The 24,811-nt window shown below is 41.1% G+C and overlaps 1 protein-coding gene across 3 annotated transcripts in view; it reads left to right on the plus strand.

The window, feature by feature from the left end:
- Nucleotides 1-24,811, plus strand: part of ntng2b (netrin g2b) — a 125,350-nt gene that overhangs the window by 62,631 nt on the left and 37,908 nt on the right. For all 3 annotated transcript variants that reach the window (XM_074690627.1, XM_074690628.1, XM_074690629.1), the window contains 2 exons: nt 12,624-12,796; nt 19,716-19,745. In XM_074690627.1, coding sequence (XP_074546728.1) covers nt 12,624-12,796; nt 19,716-19,745 — 203 coding nt within the window. The remainder of the gene's footprint in view (nt 1-12,623; nt 12,797-19,715; nt 19,746-24,811) is intronic.

The following is a 24,811-nucleotide window of genomic DNA, read 5'->3' on the forward strand; positions in this document are numbered from 1 at the left end:
GCTCAGACCTTTTGTCATATTTTGGGTTGTTGTTACATTTGAGGCATTCTTACATTTTTTTTAAATTACATTATGACTTTTTGCTACATTACGGTCATTGTTACATTTTGGGTTGTTACATTATTAGTTGTTACATCATTGGTCACTTTCACGTTATGGGTCGTTACCTTTGGGTTATCACATTTTGAGTCGTTACATTTTGAGTCGTTACATTTTGTTTTTTTGTTATATCATGGATCATTCTTATGTTATGGGTTTGCTACATTATAGGTTGTTGTTACATTGTGGGTTGTTCTTTCGTTATAGGTTGTAGTTATATTTCTTGCTCTAACAGGGCCTCTTCAGGTGTTCCATAAAAAAATGGAAAAAATAAACTGTTTGAATAACTGTGCTTCTAAACATGAACCATTTCACAGTCGTATTTGGCTTTTCTTACCTGATGCTTGGTGGGCTTGGATTACTGAACTGAACTGAAATTTCCCCTTGGGTATCAATAAAGTATTCTGCAGTTTTCTGAATTATTGCCCAGGCCGATTATCAGGACCGATATTTGGCATTTTGGGGCATATCAGCCTTTTTTTTTAATCTGACGACCGATATGAAGCCCATTCAAAACTGTGTTGTTTTAGCTCTGCTGCTTCTCTGTACATAATTTCTCCCTGTCTACTCTATGGAAGCCCTAGATGGTCATTTAAAATCAGTCATGTAAAACCAAACAGAAAATTAATTCAGCTGTTAAAAGCAGCACAAACTCAATTTCCAGTTTTATTGCAGTTACATAGAAACATTTGGGAAACTTTATTTACTGCAGAAAACTTTTTTAAGTTTTTATTTACCTTTATAAAACATGCTGCTATCTGGGAGCTGTTTAATAACATGTGCTGGAAGGCATTTCGATGCAGTTTGTATTGTTCCAAGTTTTTTGCACCAATATTTTCACTTTGACTGCAAATGAATATCAGCTTCAAATATCAGAATCAGCCCCAAAAAACCATATCGGTCTATCTCTACCCCAGAACCCCTCAGCTTGATCTGAGAATGGACATCACTAAGTCCGGACCTGTTGATATGTCTCCTTTCTTGCTCTCTGAGATGCATTTTGTTGTTGACAGCTCTGTCTTTATTAAACTGCTCCGTATGTTCAGTTAAACAATGCTGCATTAAAGTGATCCTCTGGGATGGAGCAAGTTGGGTCCTATCACAAGGTTTAGGGCAGAAATTACCCCTACAGCAGTGATTTTGTGCAGCAGAAGCCCAGAGCACACACACCAAACACCCCCTCCCTGCTCCTCTGCTGGTTTCCTCTGCACTCAGACGGGGCCATATTTTACTTGACCAGAAACACAAATAAACGGACTCCCACTGAAAAAATCTGATATCGGTCTGCATTCACGCTTTATTTGGAGAATTTTCAGCGCGTTACTTTCACACAAAAACACCGCTAAATAAGGCTCTAGTTCTCATCGTGTGGTAAAACGGCGCTACCTCCGCTGCAGAGCCACAGCTGGCTACGAGGCGCTCGCCGCTTAGCGTATCAGTCCGCGCGTGCGGCGTGCCAGATATAAACAAACGCAGGTAGTCTGCCAGGACGAAGAGACACGATGAGAACTAGAGCCTTATTTAGCGGTGTTTTTGTGTGAAAGTAACGTTTTAATGTTTTAATGTTTTATTAGTTTTATTGTTTTTATAAGCCGACATTGACATTGACATTGACATGGTGAGGTCTGATTCCCCTTAAACTCGTCAAAGTTGATGAAATGCCATGAAACGGTTGTGTTGGCTGTGAGTCTGAGACCTCCTGGGTTAGGGAAATCCTGGTTTCCAGGGTTAAGGAAGTCCTGTCCCCTAGCAACTGTGCTGCCTGGGAAGGATTAGTTTGAGGCTTTCGTGTTTATATCTAACAATCTGGAGGCCGTGACTCGGTTTCAGGATTGGTTTCCTTGGAAATGAGCTGGAAATCTTAAAATCTGAGCAATATGAGAAGCATGACGTGATGCTGGATCCGACCAACCCCTGCTTGTGTTTTAAAGTTTGATCAATACTTTCTCCCTCTTTAAACATTTTTCACGTCAAAGCTTCATTTCTGATCACATCAAGATTTGGCTTCCCTTAAATTGACGTTCATTCAGCATTTTTACAGCACATCATTTTTCCATATTTCTATAGATTTGAGAATCCTATGGCGTACTTAAAGCTGGACACAACTCTAATATAACACATTTCCCAAACGCGAAGCTTTCTGCTCAGTTTTGATTGTGTTATGGTGTAATTTCCTGCCCACTTTGACGCCGTTTCCTTCATCCCGTCGCTCAGCCCCGCTCTGATAAAAGCTCTGACACTCATGGTCCATTAGGCTTTCACTCCACCGCTCCTCCTGGAGGTTGTGCGGTACTCGTGGTATCAGGGGAGGAAGTTGGTGCGAGGAGCGAGGAACGAGGAAGACCTTCTCAGTGACGGCTGATCAAACACCGAGCTGAGGAGGAAGAGAAGGAGGTAGGGGGATCTCCTGCTGGGTCAGAGCTGCATCGATGCAGTCTGTCATCCCAGGTTAGAGCGCGCTGACGTGGACCCGCCTCCTGCCCCTCCTCCGACGCAGGCGGCCTGTCAGGGGTTTGACACGGCCGGGCTCTCCTCCACGCCGCCTCGTATCATCTAAACCCCCAATTTTCTCCTCTCATACACATGTCCACAACCCAATTTATCACTCACACCCCTGAGTGAACACCGCACAACGGTCAGCCGCACCAAAGCTGAGGGGATAAGGACGCTTAGGATAAATAAAAGGCAGGGATCGAGGATAAATAAAAGGCAGGGATCGAGGATAAATAAAAGGCAGGGATCGGGGATAAATGAAATCAAAGAGGAGCAGAAAGAAAGCCCGACTGCAGCGTTGGAATCTGAGAGCAGAAATAAAAAGCTACAGTAGGAGGAGAGTGCAAAACAGAAAATAAAAGCCAGGCAGTGATCGCCGTGTCCCCAGAGGAGGATAGAGGAATCTGCGTCGACTACAGTAAAGAGACGGATAAAGCCCCATTAACTGCTGCTTCCAGCTGCTTTCTCCGACTCTGCCACCACATGACTCCCCCTTGATGTTTGTTTATCTTGCGTGTTATTTATTCTCCTAATTGCCGCGTCTCTGCCGTCTAAAAACAGGCCGTAGCATTAAACACGCGGGGCCGACGTGACTTCACAGAGACGGGCTGCGAGGAGAAGGACACAGAAACACACAGACACAGATGGACTGTCACTTACTGTAGCTTTCTGATGATTACTAATGATCACTGCTTTCATGGCCGTGTGTAGATCTCTGGGATGTGATGTTACATAATCTTGCAGCTTAAAAAGTCATCTGGTGGTGTCTTTCTGAATGGGTTTTGTAGGAATATCTAACTGGAATATGGCGCGAGTTTTATCTTTTGACGTGATGGAGGTCTAACAAGAACCTGTGTCTGCCCCCATATTTTCTAAAAGTTGCTTATTCATCCACGTCCCTCGCAGCGTGATGTTTCGCTGTAGGACAAGGACGTGGCGTATGAGGGGCGGGGCGTCTCAGGAGGCAGAGTAAGAGGTTGAAAGGACGCCACAGAAGTTGAAAAGATATTTTAGAGAGAAATAGAAGTCCAAAAACAGATGATGACTGGCATTAAAAACTCCAAATTATCTCTGGGTGATAGGGTCAGTTGTTTGCGTTCACACATGTAGCCGTGTCAAAAATTTGAGGACATTTTTGCAGGTTTGGGACATGTGTGGATGGAAGGGTTGCAAATTTCCTGGAGTTGCTCAAGTTGCAAACTTTCAGGTGATTTTATTAACCGTGTTTACTTGGGTCTGTTTGCACCAGCCATTAGTGAGGAAAATGGACTGCTTGCACGAATGGTGTAAAAATCCTTTGGAAAGGGGGGGCGATGTGTAGCCATACGGTAAATTTAGATTTAGGAGACACAACATTTGTCAGTTAACAGATGAGATAAGGGTGTAACGACACAACCTTTCTCAAGTCGGCGTTAAAATCACTCAAGGGGGAAACTTTGAGGAAAACTAGAGACCCTGTTAGCAAGGAGTATTTTAGTAACCCCCAAAATAATAATATTTAACGAATGAAATCAATAAATTCGCAAGAGACGGTGTTTAAATTTAAAAAAAAAAAAAAAAAGCATTTAATCAAAATGAGTAAATGCCTCCCCCACGCACACGGCGCGTAATGGTAATCCAACTTCTATATTTGCTCAAACAATGCCCCAAACACAGTCTTTTTCGAACCTAAATAATGTAAAAATCCCAACCTAACAAAAATTAACCCGCTCGTACTTTTCAAGTCCTTTTAAATTTTCTTTACCGCAGTTTTTGGTCCACTTGCCCACACCGGAAGCTGCAGCAAATCCTCCAAGCCCGGAAAGTTAATCCACACTGGAACTTGCGATCTCTTCTCTGCCTCTTCCATGACGCCACGTCCTCCTTTTATAATTTTGTCCTTTATTTTCTTTTTTTTCCCATTCATAAAACATTAAAAAAGGTACCCCATCCTTTCTTACATTTTTCTAACAGGGATTTATTTTCATCATCCTGAAAACCTCTCATTAATTTCATTAATCGCACTTTCATTAATTCATTCACTGTAATACTTCTCTCATTTAATCAAATTATCGTTTTTGGTAACACTGTCACAAGGGAGACAATCTAGGTTTCAAAGCGGCAAGGCCCACTGCGGTCATTTTCACAAGTTTGATTCCCTCTTTGCTTTTATACGTTATACGGAGTTCATAAACTGCTTCAAGAGTTATTCACGGAGTTGCTAGGGCATTGCTGCAATGAGGGATAGGTACCGAATTAGGTGCTTTTGTAGGTACCGACCAAAGCTGGACATGAACACAGCATTTCAAGTTTATCTATTGAGAAAAAATAAATATAAATAAATTGAAAAACTTTGAGATTTTATTATTATTTGACAATTCGCAAATAGTGTATTTATTTTTTATTTTTCAAATATTTTATTAACAGATTTTTAGTGTTTAGACCAAGAACAACAAGGATAACAGAGGCGGGTAAATAAAGCAAGTATACATATTTACAGACACGTACATACCTACACATTAACTCAAGAGAGAAAAATAAAACCTGCTCTAAGAGTATATAACTCTATACATTATACATTGCTAATAGAGAAAAGGCACATCATATAAGCCAGCACACATACATATATACATAGTTACGTTAAATTTTTCTCGATAGGTAAGACAGAAATGTTTAGATTGTATCATTAAACAAAAAAATATTTATTATCACATAGACACAAAAAAGTAGCAAAAATTGGTACCGTTGAGTACCGTTATCGACTGACAGGTACTGGGCATTGGTACCATATTGTTGAAATGTGAAAGGGACCCATCTCTAGCTGCAGTTCTTGTTCAACAAATTCAGCTTTTATGTTGTTGATTTTAGTTTTGAGTTCTTCTACTGTGAAACATCCCCACGCATTCACTCTGTTCCCAAACTTTCTCTTTCTCTTTGTCCACCTGATTGACTCACTGATAACAGCTGTTTGTGTATTTTTGTTATGAAATTTCCATTTCCTTCGCTGAAAAAGTTTTTCTTGGTCTTCTCTCAGTCACATCATCACCGCTCACCAGGTTTATTGTTGTTCATTAGCGGTGGACATTGAATTTGACTTTGTTCGATGAGGTTTTACAGGAAATTCCCCTGAATTACGACGTAATCTGCACATGCGTCTCTTTCATGGTGTAATTAGTTAACTGGCTAATTGTTTGCAGTCGTGCATGTGGCTAACGCTGCAGCCAAACGAGCCGTTCCATAACAGAACGTTAGGACTTATGGTCACAAAAACTGCTCCCTCTGGTGGCTGGCTGCAGTTAAGGTCGTTGCTAGACTCTAAAATAAGACACATAAAGTTGAGCATTTGCCACTTAATCTGAAATGTGTCTATTAGTGACATCATGAAGTGTTAACACCGGTTTTGTTTGCCTGTTTATCCACCAAAGCTGGGATATTTTTCCAAATCTGCTGTAATCCCAACCACTATGAGAACATTATTTTCTGTATTTTTTGACTCAGTATTTATTCAGTTTCACAAATCCACTCAAACCCAAAGCTCAATCGATGCTCCACGTATTAAAGCCTTGCTGAAGAATCGTGATCTCATAATTGACTGAAATTATCCAGATTTCTTCCTCCGTGTAATCGACCCCGGCCTTTCTTTCTGCGGACTGTAGCTCAGTCAAAGCGTCACTCGACGTCTGTCTGCTCCTCTGAGTGGACGGAGTGATAATAACTCTGTGCTCTCTGTCGTGGAGATGTTTGTGCACATTTTGCTGAAACAACGGATCCTCAGCTGTTCCTCAGGAGGTCAGTCCCCAGCAGGCGGATAAACACAAGTATTGACCCAAAATACTCGGGCTAATTAAAACAGCACCTTGTGTGGGAGTGTTTCTAAATGGGAGCTGGAATACATTTGAATCACTTATTTGCTTCAGTTCCCAAAGTCTCTTCCTCTCCTCTCTGTCTCTCCCTCCTCACCTTCCCGCTCTGAGTAAACAGACAGGCTGTGATGGATCCAGCTGTCTCATCTTAACTTCCTCCGTGCAGATACCCTTGCTTTGATGACTTTGCAGTGAAGGCAGACATCTTGCACATTAACATATGATTGTGGCCCATGTATTATTTGTGTTATAATGTGAAAGAGAGGCAGCTGTAGTCATAGTCTTCTACACTTTAACTCTAAAAATGTATCTTTTGGATTGTCGTAGCATAACTTGTCTGAGTTTTTCTTAAATTGCGAGGCATGATGCAACGTTTGAGGCCTGTTGTACATCACATATTCATTTAGAGGAAGCTGAAAGAAATGCTCCAGTGCAGATTGATCTATTGGCAGAGTGAGTGGTTTGTCCTCTGACATCTTTTAGCTGATGTTCCTGTCATCAGCACAAATGGGATGGCATGAGTAAAATCAAACTAAAGGTTAACCTGATAACCATGTGTTCCTTTCATCTTGGCTGTTTCTACTAAGTTAGAATAGAATAGAATAGAATAGAATAGAATAGAATAGAATAGAATAGAATAGAATAGAAAATACTTTATTTATCCCCGAGGGGAAATTCAGGAGTCACCGCAGCATTTAAGAAAACAAAAGTAAGAAAGAGTATAGAAAGTGCAAAAAAAGTCCATAAGAAATTAGATGACGACATCCCGTCCACCACTCGTCCACCACTCTCCAGCCCAGCCAGTCTCCACCTCCACAGGGTCCAGGACTGAGCCTCCCCAGCAGTCTGTTCAGTCTCTGTCTCCTGGATCCTGTCTGCTCACAGCAGGCGAAGCTCCTCCGATGTGTCGCGGCGTCCGATGTCAGCTCCGTCAGCCACGTCCGTGAACAGCACGATGCCGCTGGGTTAGCACAGCTAGCTCGTCCACCCCCCGGAGCTAGATCCCACGTTCCCAACAACGATGGATGGAAGGACAGGTCCACGTCGTCACCTCCCAGCTCACATCCGAGAACCAGCACGCCGTCCTCACCTCCTCCTCCTCAGCTCGAGGGAAATCATCAAGCCCTACACTAGTTAGCATTGACATGCTACAGGCTGCTAACAGCTAATTTTGCATGTAAACAATGCAGCCATGGTTACATGTAGGATCTCCAGACAAACACAGGAGAAAAGTAGTAAAAAATACCGCCGAAGCCACTAAAAGTTTGGTGTCTGTGACCGACAATGAACCATACAAAGTGATGATCCACTCCAAATACAAAGATGACGAAAAAGAGACAAAAAAATTACAAGAAACGGACAAAGACGAGAGAGCTGCTGCAACAGGCAGCTACTTGGGTAGCGCCTAGCAACGGAAAGTTAGCAAGGCTGTGTCTGATTTGGGATCCGAGACGTTGAAGGTGAATGTGGCTGAAATTTTATTTAAGAAGTTCAGACTTAATGTTTTTGTATCTTTAATCTTTGAGTAAGAAACTCACTTTTTTTCTGCAGTTCCTACAAAGTCTTTGAAATAAGCACCAAAAAGAAAATAAGCAGGGATGGAGCCAGACTTTTTGGCAGGGGAGGCCCAGGAGGAGCACTGACTCCTGCAAGGGTGGCCCTAAGTGTGTGTGTGTGCCCACATGACAAAAGTATTAATTAACCCGTCAATCATTTGACTACCAACATAAACAATCCAAAAGAGTAAATAAATGATGCTTGTTCAAAGTCACAATTCAAATTTCAAAGAACTTATAACAGAAAAAAATCACAATGAATTGCTAAGGAAGCTGCTGGCAGCTCAAAAAGTTTCCGACAAGAAAAACAGTAAATTATTGTTCAGTTTTTTTAGAGTAGCCGATCAGATCTCAAGGTATTCATTGGACACGCACAAAGGAAGGGAAGCTATTGGTTGGTGTCGTGGACACAAAAAGTTCTGTGTCCACGACACCAACAAATGAGAGATGAATGCACAGGAGCTGTTTCACTTTGCACCAAGTATTGGGTCAGAGGATTAACTTAATGTTGAGGAGGCAGCAAAGTTTGATCCAGAGCTCCTCATGGATCCATTTCTGCTCTGACCTCAGGGTACATCAACAGCACGCATAATCGACAAGAGGGAGGCCATTTCCTCCGTACGCTCCGGCCATTAGGCCCATAAGACACACACACACACACAGCGCGGCGGCGTACCTAGAAAAATCACTCTGGTCTTCAGTATCGATTTTAAACTACAACTTTTAGATCCTGCACTCAGTGGCGCTTCCACTTTTAAGATCGGCCGACGAGATTTATCACAGACGACGCAGGAGATGAGAAGCGGTGATGTGTTCGGCGCTGTCAGTCACTCAGCGCGGGCATTAGTCACCGTGCCTCTGCTTTTCTGATCTGTTGTCTGTCATCGCAGCTCTCAGACGCATGCATCACAATCTCACCGAGCAGAAAACCACACACACACACACACACACACACAAGCACGCGCGTTCTTTATTTTCCCCATGAAAAAGAGATGTTCAATTTCCTCCCCGGCTAAGTGGACAGCTCGTGTCCTTCAGAGAAGCGTGCAGGAGACAAGGCCTTGTCGGTGGATGGATTCTCCCTGGCACGTCCTGTCAGCTTTTCCAGGTGATCAGAGAGGATCGTGGGTAATTTATAGGACTGAAGGCAACAGCCCGATATGGCGAGACACAACTCACCATGATCGACTGTCTGCACACTTTTTCCTGCGCAGCTTCATGTCTGTGTTTTAACTTTCTGTCACTGCGAGTCGAGACGTGAAGTAACGCTAAAAAAATGTGAGGAGGAAGCGCAGATTAGTGTGAGGTAGGAAGATTGAAGCCGTCGCGTCGCCAGAATACAGGGCCCCATTCTTTGAATATTTGATGCAGACGGATAGCTGCTCACTCCAGTGGAACAAACTGGATTGGAGTCCGGCCGCTCATCTGGAAAAGGCTGTAATTTGAAGTCATTGCTGCAGAATGTCCTTAAGATCCTCATTTTCTTCTCCGCAAAACTTCCACCTCTGGATCAGCCCACCTGGACCGTGACCTCTGCCGGGGCACGCACCACGTGCAACAGTCATTAAAAAAAAAAAAAAGGTCTCTCTAACATATTTAAATGATTGTAAGTTTACTGGTTGCTATATTTATTCAACTGCTTCAGAATCATAAAAAATATATCAACAAGAAGTTTACAGGTAACATAACTGCTAAATGAGATAAATCAACAACCAAAAACTTTAAAATATTCAAGAAAATTTTTGTTTTTTTGGTTTGACAAATGCATGTTTCTGACAAATTTATTCACTGTTGTAAAATAAAAAAACTTAATTTTGGCTTACTGACTTGTCTGAATGTGAGAAAACACTCAGAAAACAAGTGAAATCCAGCACAAAAATTAACATGGCAACACAAGTACTACGAACTACTTAAGATTGTAGTATGCAGTATGTAGAATGTACTTTATACTGCTTTTTTAATGTTTTTTTGGGGGGGTATTTTCTGCCTTTATTGAAAGAAGAGAGGACAGTGGATGGAGAAACTGGGCAAGATTGGGGAGCAATGATAGAGTCCACACATCTGCACCTGCTCCGAACTGTTTTTTTTTTTAAAAAAAAATTATTTTATTTAATTTTTATTGAACCAGGTTGGTCCCATTGAGATTAAAAACCTCTTTTTTTAAGGGAGACCTGGCCAAGACAGGCAGCAGCAAAAACACAAAGTGACAGACAGGAAGCTCAAAAAGAGACAAAGTACAGTCAATAAAACACAAGATCATGGATTAAAATCAGGTTCAAGGAAACAGCTGTTCAAAAAACAAACCAAGATACTGACAGTGGACAGCGTGGCTCTGCCTTTTACGGTTTTGAAGACAAATTTCCCCGTCACAGGCGCCGCCATTGTAGAAGTTGTGCAGCCAGAGCCTGTGCAGTAGAGACTGTGAGGGATTCTGGGAGAATCTGAGTGGAGCTGGGTGACGAGTCATGAGTCTAATCATTTCTTGACTCTTGGTCCCGACATATTTTACAATCCCTGAAAAAAATACATGAGAACATCAGCTGTCAATCATCGTTAAATGTGACGTAAAACCTCTTTTTTAACCTCTTCTAACTAATGAAAACAAAACTTTTCAGAAAAAAAAGAGGACTTGAACACAAGACAGCCAAATGATATCTTCAAATCACCACAACAATCAGACGTCCAGTACAATCAGCCCATCTGGAATGACTGGGGAGATGGATTTTTTGACCTATATAAAACACATTTAAACGTAGTATGCAGAATGTAGGATTTTTTGCCGATTTGATTTGAATAGTGATTCTTTGATATTTATTTTTTTATTTTTTACTTTTTAAACACCAGACCAAGTGAAAAAGTTGAATGATGAGGACGATATCTAAAGAGAAGATTTATTCAAGGAGTCTGACATCTCAACTTTTCCAACCCAGCTTATAAATAAAGAGTAAAATGAAGGATTTCGATCTGAAGAAAGTAGAATGTGCCACATCCTGCTCTTTTATATTGTGTGTAGAATAAACTGTTACTGATTTTGTACATAGCATGACTGCTCTGTTGGATTGTTTATACTCTGCTCCACTGTTTTTAAATTATTTTTGGGGGTTTGGGAAAGCAGAAGTAAAGCTAATTGCAAAACTTCTCCAGTATCACCAACTTAAGGTTTGATAAAAGTCAACATATACTTTATATATGGACTTTAATTATTTTTTAACAAACCGTTTAACTTTAGCGTTATTGTTTTGTAGTTGTAATGCTAGCTTATCCCAGTAGGTGGTAGATTTTGCTCTTTTTTACATACTTTTTATTTTTTTGCCAAATAAGCTCACACTGCTAATACAGGGGTCTGCTTGTAAATGATGTCAGGATGGCTACTGTTAGCTAAGCTCGCACCAATAACCTTCAGTCCTCCACATTTATGTAGTAGTTACACATTTCTTCAAATTAACCAGATACAAATGTATCTTCATTTTCTAGCTCAGAGTACTGTCGAACCATGAAATGCTGCTGTCTATGCTTGTTTACATCCAGGTAGTAGAGTGACCTTGGAATATGGCAGTAGCCTGTACTTGTAGCTATGGTACGCTAGTAACAGCTGGCTGAACTTGATCTAAGACACAGCATATAAATGGCACTGGGGCCTACGATGTGGAAAATATGAATCAGTTTTTCAACTGACTGGTTTCTTCTTTTCTTTTCCCTTTTTTAATTTCAATTTTATTTATTTATTTATTTTATTTTATTTATTTATTTTTATTTCATTTTATTTATTTATTTATTTATTTATTTATTTTTATTTTATTTTATTTTATTTTATTTATTTATTTTTATTTTTATTTTTTTTTTGGAAGGGGTTATGTGGGTTAAAAAGAAAAACAGTACAGTTCAGCTCATCACTGATATTGTATCATGATAGACATTTCTGTTGTCCTGTATTTCGTTTTATTGGAAATAAAAATGCCCCCCCCCCCCCCACAAAAAAAAATAAATAAATAAATAAAAATAAAATAAATAAATAAATAAATAAATAAAAATAAAATAAAATAAATATAATAATAATAATTAAAATGAAATAAAAAAGAGAGAGATCCTAAATTTAGCACAAAAATCCAACAAACAGAAAGCTAAAAAAAAAAAAGGAGAATGAGCACAACATCAGAGACTTGGTTCCCAGTGTTTTTTTGTGTTTTTGCTCAAAAATCATAAATAGTTGCAGATTAAGTTGAGTTTTAAATATTTCTTACACAGATTAAGCATTACAGCTTGTTATTTATTACATTTTGTGAAAACAGTTTCATTTAGACCTCAGTGCTTCAGTCAGCGAGGACGCAGACTGTATGGCTGCTTGCTCGTTAAATCAAGTGACACAGAATCAGATGGACTGGCAACTGTACAAACTGTGCTCGCAAACATCAAATAGAAACCGGCGCTGTAGCTTTGCCAGATCCTGTCAGAGAGAAAACAGGATTTGGGACCTGAGAAAAACACTTCACATGGAGAAGTTCACAGGAACTGTGATACCGTCCTTTATGAATGCTGTAAATCACATCACATCACTGATTACGACACATTATTAGTCAGTTAACACACTGCTGATGTCTCCTCTCCTGACCTGTGGCCTGTTCTGTCTCTGAAGGTGTAAGTGTAACCTCCACGCCTCCCAGTGCCTGCTGCAGGACGGGAACCTCCAGTGCCAGTGTGAACACAACACCACAGGCCAGGACTGCCAGCGCTGCAAGAAGGGCTTCAAAGCCAAGTCCTGGAAGGCCGGTTCCTACCTGCCCATACCCAACGGGACCCCCAACTCCTGTACGTACCCAGATACCTGTCACAGCTCTGTCTCTATACCTCAGTTTGTTATAATGAAATATGACAAGTTCCAGACATTAATGGTCAATTACTGTTTTTACAGAATATTGAAATAAGAAATTGTAAAGTCAAAGGTGTGGTGAGGAATATGTTTGGCGTTAATTGCCGAGACACCAGTGGCTGGAAGTTTTCTTCCAGGATAAAGACTCCGTTTCCCATGAGCACCATCACCCACTGCCATCAATATGAGACTCTTGCTAAGGCGTGCATTTGTTTTGGAATGAATGAACAGAAAGTAGATCTCCTTCAGTACAAACTTTAGCCATGTTTCCACCAAGCGGTTCAGTTTGGTTCAGTCTAATGCGGCACACAAAACCAATCCGATCCTAGAAGGAGGAGCTAAAACACTGCAGACTGTTGATTGGTCGAAAGAATCGTCACTTCCTGTGTGACAGCAGCAGCTGTATTTCTCCTGGTGGCTCACAGCCTTCTCTGAAACAAAGCTTGATTGATCTTTTTATCAAAAGTCACGTTTCCACCAAGCAGACTGGTTCAGTTTGTCTTGGTACGGCGCACATTTTGTGCCGTTTCCACTGACTTATCTCAGGACAGATCCCCAAATAACCAAAACAAGCCGTCCCACTTTTGTATGGGTGCCAGACTGAACCAATCCGCTCTCAGAGGGTGGGGCCACTGCTTTCAGCATCCGGCTTACACACCCCCTGCCACGAGAGGGCACAGTTTGCTGTGGAAACGTAAACAGGATCAGGCTTAACTGTATCAAACTGTGCCAGACCGTACTGAACTGAACTGGACTGCTTGGTGGAAACGCAGCTAAAGAGTCACAAAGAAGACGAAATGCTGGATGTCTTCTATTGTTGCTCATTGTTTCCTGTGTCTGGTTTTTCTTCTTCGTTGGATTTATTAGCGGGGTACACTGTGTTGCGCTGCTATGGCATCACACTACTATGTAACAGATGCAGCTATTAGCATCTGGCTTAGCTGTAGATACGCAAATAGGACCAGGCTTAGACTGAAAAAAAAAGTGACAAACAAAAACAAAAACAAAAACTGCTCCCCCTGGTGGCTGGCTGCAGAATAGGTTAAAAAATCCATCTCTCCAGTCATTCCAGATGGGCTGTGGTCAAACTTTAAAAAATTAATACACCTGGAAGAAATGTTTCTCACGTCTGATTGTTGTGGTGATTTGAAGATATCATTTGGCTGCCTTGTATTTAAGTCCTCTTTTTTCTGAAAAGTTTCATTTTCATTGGTTACAAGAGGTTAAAAACAAGGTTGACTTATGGATGCAAAAAGCTAATGGTAGCCAGCTAGCTAGAGAAAAAGAAAGAAGTCGGCCTAAATCATCTAGGACCATAATTGAAAGACTGGAGTGGAGTCAGGAGGGCCGTGCAACTGAGCACCCAGGAACATCCTCAGGTGCCCCCTTGAGATCCAGTACCACTGGCACTAACACCAAATTATCAATAAGTGAAACTCTGAGGTGCCACATTTGGAAAGCTCATGCTGCTAGCTCAGTTTACAGGATCCTTTGGCTCATTTCCAAGCAGCAACTTCAAGTCTAGAGAAAATTAAACCAATGTGGAAGATAAAAAAGAAGCAGCTTCTTCAGGGCCCACTTGAGACCGGCTGCAAAAGCCGAGGAGAGCCCATTAAGATAAGTTAAAACGTACATTAAGTTAAAACGCCTGTTTCTATAGGACGAATAAACATGTTTACAGCCTGGTTCTGGCCTGAAAGCTTATTTTCCTGTTCATAAACACCGAACAGAGGTTAATTTTTCTGTATCTCATCCTTTCTGAAGATATTCAGCCTGAGAGTGGGGCATCAAGTTTTTGTCTGTGTTATCGAGAGTCAAGATGAGTCAGCATTTCCAACATGGTGACCACCATCTCCGTCATAAACCTTTTGGTTACTTGGCAACTTTGCCAGTTAATGCAGTGCTTTCTGTACTGCCCTGTTTCTGTTTATTATTTTCAGCATTATTTTTTTTAAAACAATCATTGAAACATGACAAAGCTGTTTTAAAAACTACTAAAATAATTAATTTAGATAAATAATTCACTTTATGTGTGTCAGAAATCTGCGTCAACTGTGTTACCCATTGAAAACAAACCCTATAAATCAGCAATGGTTTGCTCCAAAGTCACATGACCCAGATCAGCTGAGGTCCCATCCTTTTTGGTGTGAACCTTGAAGAAAGTGTGTCATGTTTCAGCTCCTCCTCATCAATATTTCATCAGAATGATTGTCTGTACATGGGGCGCATTAACTGTTTGTTACAATAGATCTGGGATGGAATGGTTGGTTCGGTTTTCCTCACTCAGTTCGGGGCTCATGTGCTTGTTCAGTTTTTCTTTTCTCTTCATTTTACAGCTCAGTTTGAAGCGAGTATGTAGCTCCGATCATACGTGACGCGAGGCGAAGGTTGCAGCGAAACGGTTGTGGAGAGGCGTGTGTTTACATGACGAGCGGAGGAGACAGAGTCAGAGGGTGTAGCTACCTGTGACGTAGATTCGTTCTGCTGTCTTGGAGCTCTTTAGATTAGATTTCAGACCTGCTGCTGATTTTTTTTAAAGACAACAATTCTTGTGACTTTTCTGGAGTTTAAAGAATCTGGGGTTAAAGCGTGTTTTTAGCTCCTCAATGGCTAACGTGTGTGAGTCCCTCCCCTATCCAAAAAACAGCTAGTCCTCACTCACAGCAGATGAAATCACCAAGTGTGTGTCTCATTATGGTCACTTCTGTCACTTCCCAGCCCAGATAAAGGAGAAGGGTTGATATTTAGACAAATAAATAAACAAGAATGGGCAGAAGAAAGTTCATTCGTAGCCCTCAACATATTCATGATATTGTGTTTTACCTATTTTCTTTCTCTCTCCTTCAGATACCATGACAATTACACACAAATTGATTATTATGCTAATTAGACAGCAGCGTCATTTAGTGGCTTTTAGTGACTACTGGGACAGACAATAGTGGCTGTCCTTACAGACGAGTTGGCATGTTGAAACTAGCGATGTTTCACCCAGCTTTAGGTGTCGTTTACACGACAACAGTTTTAGAGTGAAACACAAAAGTTTTGTTGCGTTTCAGCCTCGCGTTTACATGGAAACGTCGTTTCAGCCGACCGAAAACGTAAACTTTTGAAAACAGCCCCCAGAGTGGGATTTTTCTCAAAAACACTCTTGAATTTAGTATTCCCCAATTTACCAGATGACCGGCTCAACTCTGTTTTAGTGGAGATCTCCCAAAAACAGCTTCTGGACAAGACAGTTATAGCCTCACCTACAGGCCTGGCATGCTTACTACAGCGTTTTCAGTCCATCAGCATTTCATCTGTAAACGCAGATTTTTTTCACTGCGTTTTCAGATGAAACGTGTATAAGGGGCCTTAATGATGTTTGAAATGGGAAACAGCCTCATTCTTTCAGGTTTTTCGTGACAATACATGACAGAACTGATTAAAAATAATCTGTTAATAGTGATTTATTAGGGTGTATGGTAATTTGAGGTGTTAAAAACAAAAGCAATGTACACCGAACTGAACTGAAAACAGTGGTAAGAACCAAACCGTGGATTTAGTGAACCGTCTCATCCCTACTATCAATGTTATAAAGACCAAACTGTGAAGAAAAGGAGCAGAAATATGAGCTGATGGAGGTCAGGTGGTGGCATGATCAAGGTCTGCAGTTAGCACAAGGGACAAAAAATGGAGGAAATGTCCATAACTTGTGTTCATAAATAAACTTCCAGGTATATAGTTTGCAAACAAACAGAATATGAAGCAAAAAAAAAAGCTCATATGTTTTACTTACCTGAAATGTACCCTAATAATAGAATCACTCGTTTATTCTCTGAGCTTTAAGAGCATTTTTTCTGCTCTAATCATCCCAGATCCTCCAGTGGCATCAATGCAATTCATTTCAATCTTTCTAATCACAGATGATGGATCAGGACGTTTCCTCTTTGAAAATGAATATGCTGGCAGTTATTTAAATTACGCTCCTCGGCGTACTTGATTGATGCACATTTAGGTTTCCTCTCGCCGCGCTGAATGGAAAACAGGATCAGTGGAGCGAGTTGAAAAGAGCGTAGTAGTTGAGAGAAAGTGATGGAGAGTCGGAGCTCTCCTAGCAGTTGTCACCTCAGCGCGGAGAAGAGATCAGAGCGCTGTAAAGACCGTGGGAGTGCGTGGGGGGAAATCCCCTCGGAGAGTGTAGCCTGCTACGGTAGCCAGCTCTGATAAAATAATAATCTAGGGCAGCCCCTCCCTGGTTTTCCACTTCCACACAAACACAGACGCAGAGAGGCACACACCTTTACCTGCACACACTCTGCAGAGGGTGCCTGGATTGTCAGCAGTATTTTTTTTACCAACCTTTTGTTTCCAAGCCGCTTGTAATGGCAACGACACACACCTTCAGAGCCCATTACCAGCCTTTTAAAGTCCTGGAGCCCATTAGTTAAGTTTAAAAATTAAAATGTTTGCAGTTTGAAAAGCTATGCAGAATGGCCATGGCTTGTGAAACCGGGTGGTCCCAGCCGGCTGCATTATGCATGCTATGCTAAGCTAACCAGAAAGAAAAACAAATTGGGGAAAACAAGCAGGGAGAGGAAAAACTAGTTCAAGTTTGGCAAAGTTAGGTCGCTTTAAAGAGATGATGAAGGCCTGTGGGTGACGGTTTGGTTTTTAAAGGAGCTACCAGGGGCGTGACCAGGGGTGGCCTTTGGTGGAAGCTACCCAGAATTCCCCAAATTTCAAATTAATGCTAGTTTGTAGTTTGATCTGTTGGGTCTTTTATGTAAAATGCTGCATTGGTTTTTAGTTTTGGAAAATAGAAGAACAGCTGATGGAAAAACAGCTTCCGTATAATTCATATATTGTTTTAAAAAAGTATTTATTTGTGATTTTCTTTACATTGACTTTCATGAATGTTTTTGAGTAAACAGCTACCTCTCTTACGTCCAGAAGTTACAGGATTTGTGTGTGTTACTTTCCTTGTGGTGGTATCTTAGTTGTAATGCTCACTCATTCCAGTAGGTGGCAGTAATGTGCATTAAACTCAGTGCCACCTGCCAGAAAAGGTAAAACAGACATACAGCTTTGGGGTCATGCATCATGGGAAACACTATGCCAGGTAGAGACAAGCAACCCCTGGTCCTGAGACATAAATCCGATGCAGAAGTGATAAAAACTGTAGTTCCTCAAGTGTCCACAGGGGGCTGGAAGTACCAGAAACCGAGCCATTAATGCAATTTCATTTTGAAAAGCTAATTCCTCAACAGAACTCACTGCACAGGGAGATAGTTTTTCATTATTAAACAGTTTTGAAAATATTAAGGTCATGATCTCGCCTGACCAGCCAGGTGAGGCTCAGCCCACCTGACTGGCAGACAGGTAGCTGTTAGCAAGGAGGCTCAAAGCCTACCTCTTTATCCCATTCTATGTTGATGGAAGCCATGTTGAGTATTCCTAACATGGCTTCCCACAAAGATAGGCTTCAAAACGTTGTACCAGAAACAAATGAGTGATGTCATAGAAACCACTTTCATCATTGTAACTTTATTTTAAGTTCAAGAAATAAAATAGTGGCTACTAGCGAAAGGGTATTTATAAGATTGTATTGATACCAATGCCATTACTGATCTGATTCTTTATCGATTCCCTTTAGCTTCACAGGTTTTCTGTGTCAACAACATTAAATTGAGTTTATAAGTAAATAAACATGTAATTGGTCCCTGGATCTGGATATCTCTGGACTTAAATATACATAAATAAATCAAATTTGCACATCATGTGGCGTTGATGTATTGTTTTGTTATATATTACTGACTCAAGTAGGCCATCTAGTGTCTTGAAGTGGTTATAGCAAAATTTTAAGCTGTTTGGAACCTTGCCGTAGTTATAAAGCCAGCCCATTTCTTTTAATTTCTTTTCTGAAGTTGGAGTTATACCGATGTATGCTAACTACTAGCATGCAATACAATTGCCCATATAGCATCAAGCTAGCCCTATCTTTTTTTTTAAATCGTTTTTGCTAAATGAGGCGATTTATGCCATGTTGAAAGGATTTAACAGGAGTCTCCTGTGGGGGAGTAATGGAAATTTATTTGTGAGTTTAGTTCTTCAGTAAAACTTCAAGCAGAAAATACTGAATCAGATTTTTCATGGGGAATGTTAGCTAACTGCTAAGCTAAGATAGCTGCTGTGGACTATTTGACGAAATATCCAGCAGCTCTGGCAAAGTGTAAAGAATTGATAAGAGAGTTGTTAAGCAGAAAGGCTAACGATATCAATACATCGAAACATTTCTTATCGATTCCCATCCCTTGTTGCCAAAGAAGGTGCAAAGTTGGAAATTCAACTACGACTTCTGACAAACTTTTCAAATCTTTTAGGAATCCTACACAGGTGGTACAAAAGTTGAAAACACTACTTTAGTGTCCTTTTATGTTAGCCGTTAATGTATGTCTGGAAGTGGGGAAAGCAAGCCACTTTGGTGCCCCCTGCTGGCAGGATTTTAATTCTCGGTTGGTGTAAAATTTGTCCTTGTGTATCAGCCGTTACAGCACAGATGATAAGCTCCTATGTGGGCCTGTGTCAGCACACTCAAACCCAGCAGCCCTACAAATCCAGCAGGGCCACCCCAGCCTGAAAAAGCCTGCACACGCCCCTGGGAGTAAACAGGTTAGACGAGGGCGGCTGGGTGAGTGGGTACAGATTCACAAATGAGCCCCAGACTCGTGAGGGGGAAAGCTGCTATTTTGCAGAGCGACTTTTAAAATCTCTCTGCCATCTGAGTCTGATAAATGAGGCAGAGTCGAGACTTTAGGCAATTTGTTTGCATAAATAAACAAGTTCTCATCTCCTCTTCCTCTTCTTACTCTCTTTCAGGTACGATTGCTGGTTCACCCTCCGGTTCCAGTAAGTAATAACGCACAGCAAAGCAGAGCTGCTATTTCTGTACCCCTCCACTTTCTGCCTGTGTCTTTTTGTTGCATTGTTTTTCAGATTTAAGTTTCAGCCCCGCACCTCGCCTTGTGTATGTTTCCTAAACTCTCCCCTCTGCCTCCCCTGTGATGTTCAGCTGGCTCTCTCGTCTGTCATTCCTCTTTTTTTCCTGCATCTCCTCTGTCAGTGCTGCGGCTCGGGCCCTGTGTGCTTCATTATTAATAGGCCTCTCTGTCGCCATGTCCTTTCATCACAGCACATCACACTAACCTGCACAGGAGGAATTCTTCCACAGTTCTGCCGGCTCTCTTATTCACAGTAAAGACAGCGCTGATGATGGATTGAAGAACGGAGGGGGATGGGAGGGTTGGGTGAGGATGGGTGCTGGAGAAAGAGGAGTGGGAGAGGAGGATGTTGGCATATGTTAGTGTGTTGTAATGCAGTGTGATTCTGGGTGAGGAGCTCGGGGAGGCAGGAATAAAAGGGAATTTGATTAGGGATTCTCTCTGTGGAGAGGCTCTCAGCCTGCGAGCTGTTAGACAGAAACGATCGGCAAAGTGGCAACATCAACCCTGACAGCACTGGGCTTTTCTCCACATGGCCGGACAGTAAAAAGGCTGCTGCATGGGTAGACTGAGCAATTGGACTGCACTGCAGAAGTCTGTCTCCTCTCACTAACTGATACAATTGGTTGCTTACTTGGAGGAATAACGGGAGGGGAGAACGAGTCTGCTAAATGAGCTGATAATCAGTTTAGAGGCAGAGTTTCTGCTTCCCACAGATTCAGTGTCTCCAGGTTAACTCGCGCGTTGCTCATTAGCTAGCACATCATATCTGGCTAATACCTCTACTCTCTCCCCAAGCCCGAGATGAAAAAGAGGACGCTGACACTGAGGTTGAAAGCGAAGGCGAGGCTGAGGATGGAGATGAAGGCGATGCAGAGAGGGAGGCTGAGGGTGAAGATGAAGGTGAGGGTGAAGGAGAGGGCGCCACAACCACCTCAGAGGCTGAGTGGTCGCCGGCTTATACCCAGGAGCCCTTTGGAGCCACTCGGGAAGGTGTGCAGTAGATTAGTGATAGCTAGAAGTAGAGTTAGATAGTCAGCAATGTCAAGATCTACTGCTCTGAAGGAGTCTTATCTTCTAACAAAGAAGTGAACATGTTTTTATATACTTAGAAAAGGACAATTTCATGAATTTTCTTCTAAACTTCCTAAAAGTAAAGGTCTTTGCACACCACTGGTGACAAAATTGCAAAAAAGTTGGGGGGGGTGTTTTGATTGGTCAAATGTGTGCATGTCACGAGAGAAACTTTGCAAAAACCTTGGTCCGAAAAAATAAAACCCCCAATTTTTCTCAAAGAATAAATGAATAACAAGCCAAATATTGGAAATTTTTCGATGTAGTGTAAAATAATTTCTTTTTGAGGTGTATGGTCTTATATTTGTGCCACTCGAAACTGAATTTGAATTATTATCCTGCATTTGAAAAGCTACTCGAAAATTGAACCCACCATGTTCCTTAGTATGAAAAATTAGAAAATTAAATTTACTTTTGCACAGTTTAGACTCAGAATCAAAGTACATAAATTCAGATTTAAAAAAGAAATTCAATTTCAGATCATGCTTTTGAAATTCAGTATAATAAATCAAAGTTTATTCCTAGTGGCACAAATCTCAGCCAGCCCTTGTAGACATTCTCTTACACCTTTGTTGATTTTATTTTTACATATGTTAGAATAATTTTCTCACTAAGCAGTCTCATAATAGTTTCATCATGTATTTATGGAGTCGGGACAGTCTCAAAATTTACAAATGCAAAAGTTATGTGTAAGGCATCAAGGGGTCTCTGCGTAAATGCATCCAAAAATGTGTAAAAAGATTTGCAAATGTGTAAAAAATTGAAAATACAAACAGAAGGATTCACAAATGCAAAAAGAAGATGTTAGTTTTGAACCTCGCTACATTTGGGTGCGGGTTTCTGAGACACCCCTGATGTGCTTAGATCCACAAATGAATTTCTTTCATCAGGGAAAGTCTGCAGCCAATCAGATGTCTACCTCCTTTTCAGCCAATCACAGTCTCATAGATCTGAGGTTGTATTTTAGTCCCCGTTTACAATGACGACGTTTCATCTGAAAACGCTGAAATGCAATGAAAAAAAATCTCACCAAGTAACTGAAAACTCCGCAGTAAGCATGCCAGGCCTGTAGGTGGTGCTGTAACTGTCTTGTCCAGAAGCAGCTTTTGGTAGATCTCCACTGAAGTAGAGTTGAGCGGATCATCTGGTGTGTTGGTGAATGCTCAGAGCAGAAGTGGAGCAACAGATGCTCATTTAGTTAAAGACAGTCACAGATTCAGCAGATTGTTGTATGCGCTCGCAGGAAGCAGAGCGTGACGTCAGCGTTTCCACTGAAAATGCCAGCTTACTACATACACGGTAATGGTGTTGACAGCATTTCAGATAAATCCCAATCTGGAGGCCATTTTCAAAACTTTGCGTTCTGGGCTGGCTGAACTACTCTTTCTGTGTAAACCAAGCGGCAACCTCCGGTCTAAGAACATGAGACAATGCGAAAGTGCTAAAATCTGCTGTTTCTCGAGTGTCCACTTGAGGCTGGCTCCGGAAGAACAGGAAGTCACAAACACACAAAGCCAAAAAAAACTGTTTTCAAAACAGAAATTAACCTATTTACAGCTTGGTTCAAAAAACATCTCCTGTCTGAGTCGCTAATTTTACTACCGGCTCCCGCTGTGCGGAGGGTGAATTTTTTTCTAACTCAGCCGTTTGGAGGATATTAAGATCATGAGCTCCTCCAATAAGAGGCACAGCTGAGGGTCACATGACTGACAGGCACCCTATGGCTGTAGGCGAAGCCCTTGCCACTACCAATATGGCCGCTATAGCCGATCTGCTTCGTTTACCATTTCAGAAACAGACGGGTGACGTCGGCGAGACTACGTCCATGTTTTATACAGTCTATGGTGTAAAAGCAAGGCTGAAACGCAACAAAACTCTTGCGTTTCAGCCTGAATCGTTGTCGTGTAAACGGGCAGCTTTCAGCTTTCAGTTTGCAAACTTGAAATCAATCAAAAATCATATTTATTTTTTATTTTTTTATGGTTGTTATAAACAAAACATTCACAAACGACACATCATTACATTTGTGAATCTTTCTGTTTGGATTTGTGCACCCATTTGTAAATATTTTACACCTTTGCAAATCTGTTTACATATTTGCAGATGCATTTACACAGACAAAAATGATCCATTTGTAAATTTAGAGACTGATCTGACTCCATATGTACTACCTATCTTGGAAAAACAATATCAATGGCCTTGGCTGCTTTTCTGAGACATAAAGACGCATCAAAGTTAATTTGACAGGGAACAAAGCGAGGTAGCTAGCATGAATGTGCAGAAAATGCTCACATTAGCGTCAGCAAAACTATTTGTTTTGTTCTTTATTTTGGGAAAGATGGTCCAAATTCAAACACTTTGAGAAGCATAACAGTTAGGAAGAAAAACATGTGAGCGATTTACGTTCCCTGTGCTTAGCGGTCGCTGACTTTAGCTTTAGCTTTGATGATCGAGAGTTACTCCTATAGAAACAGACTCTGATGTGTTGGATGCTGAAAATAGAAACTGGATGACCTTTTATGAACCTTTTCATATCAATAAAAACAGGTTAAGCTAGCTGCTATAACTAGCATACATGAATGCAATGCTAGCGCTAACAATTTGATTTAAAAGTTCTTGAGAAATCCAAAAGAATCTTTTGTTTTCATGTGAACTCGTTCTCAGTTTGAGGCTTTAACCTTTCTGTTTTTATGACGTTTAGTGTTACAGTATGTGAGTAACTCTTAAAGCGAGGGTCAAAGCGTCTTAGATTAAACACTCAGCGTATGGAGAACACTTCCCACAGAGTAACCGTGTGTGTGCTGATGTGCTTATAGACGCTGAAAAGCAGTGTGTTTGCATTCCATCCATAATTCATCCTCCTGCTTCGGCCTGGAGACGTTGGTTGGCTGTTTCCCCGTCCATACGAGCCTCCTACGTCAGAGGGAGACGGGAGCCGTCCCGCGCTGGGTGCTGGGGCGTCAAACTGTGCGGACGCTCTGACTTGATTTGTTCTGACAGACCGGTTTTAAAGAACCCAGGACAAACACAGTCTGTCAGCCGCTTGGATGTACAGTCAAGTGGACCTGAAAACCCCTGGCTCGCCCTCATGCTAAATTTAAACCTGCCATCTTGGTCGGCAGCGAACCTCTCGTGTTCCAGCAGAAAAGCACTTAGGATGTGGGCGGAGCTGGGATTTCGGCTCCGCTGTGATGTCGACCGACTGTTTCTTTCCTCTCTTTTTGTCTGAAGGAAATCCATTAAGAGCGCTTGTTGAACAGCGCAGCACTTTTGTTGTTTGGCTGACATCAGGAGGGGACTGGAAGGAGTCAATGATCAGCTGTGATTTAGGAGGGGCTGACAGAAGCTTTAACACAGGCTGTGTAAGCTGTTTTAATTCCAGCGTGAAGGACACAGCATCACCAAACATCCATGAAGAAGCTTTTTTCTTTAACCACTGATTATGCTCTCAAAATTTAAGATTCTTCTTTGCTTTATTATGTTCTTTAAAAAATGAAACTGAAAAAACATATTTTTTTCTGCTTTATTTAAAAACTACCAGAGCTTTTTTTAAAATAGTTAACAAATCAACTAATTTCTATGTTCAGATATTGTTTTCTGAGCTGAAATCAAAGTATTTCATTTGCGATCTTTGTTTAAGGTATCAGTCAGAAATCTTTGACATTGTTTCCTGATTTTTACTTTTTTCCAGTATGAATTTCATAAAATAAATTTTAACAAAAAGTAAATGACATTACATGTTACACTTTTTTTTTGCTGTATTTTTTTCCACTCTGAGCAATTTTCTTATAAAAAATAAACAAATATTTTCCAGTGCAAAACAGCAATTGCAAACAAGTGACTGGTCAGTACATAATGAGTGTACCTTAAATGTGTTTATCACTGTAAATGAATACTCCT

Source organism: Halichoeres trimaculatus, unplaced genomic scaffold, assembly GCF_033239565.1.
Source record: "Halichoeres trimaculatus isolate MK-OKI-2021-1 unplaced genomic scaffold, fHalTri1.1 fHalTri1_scaffold_16, whole genome shotgun sequence".
Classification (NCBI taxonomy): domain Eukaryota; kingdom Metazoa; phylum Chordata; class Actinopteri; order Labriformes; family Labridae; genus Halichoeres; species Halichoeres trimaculatus.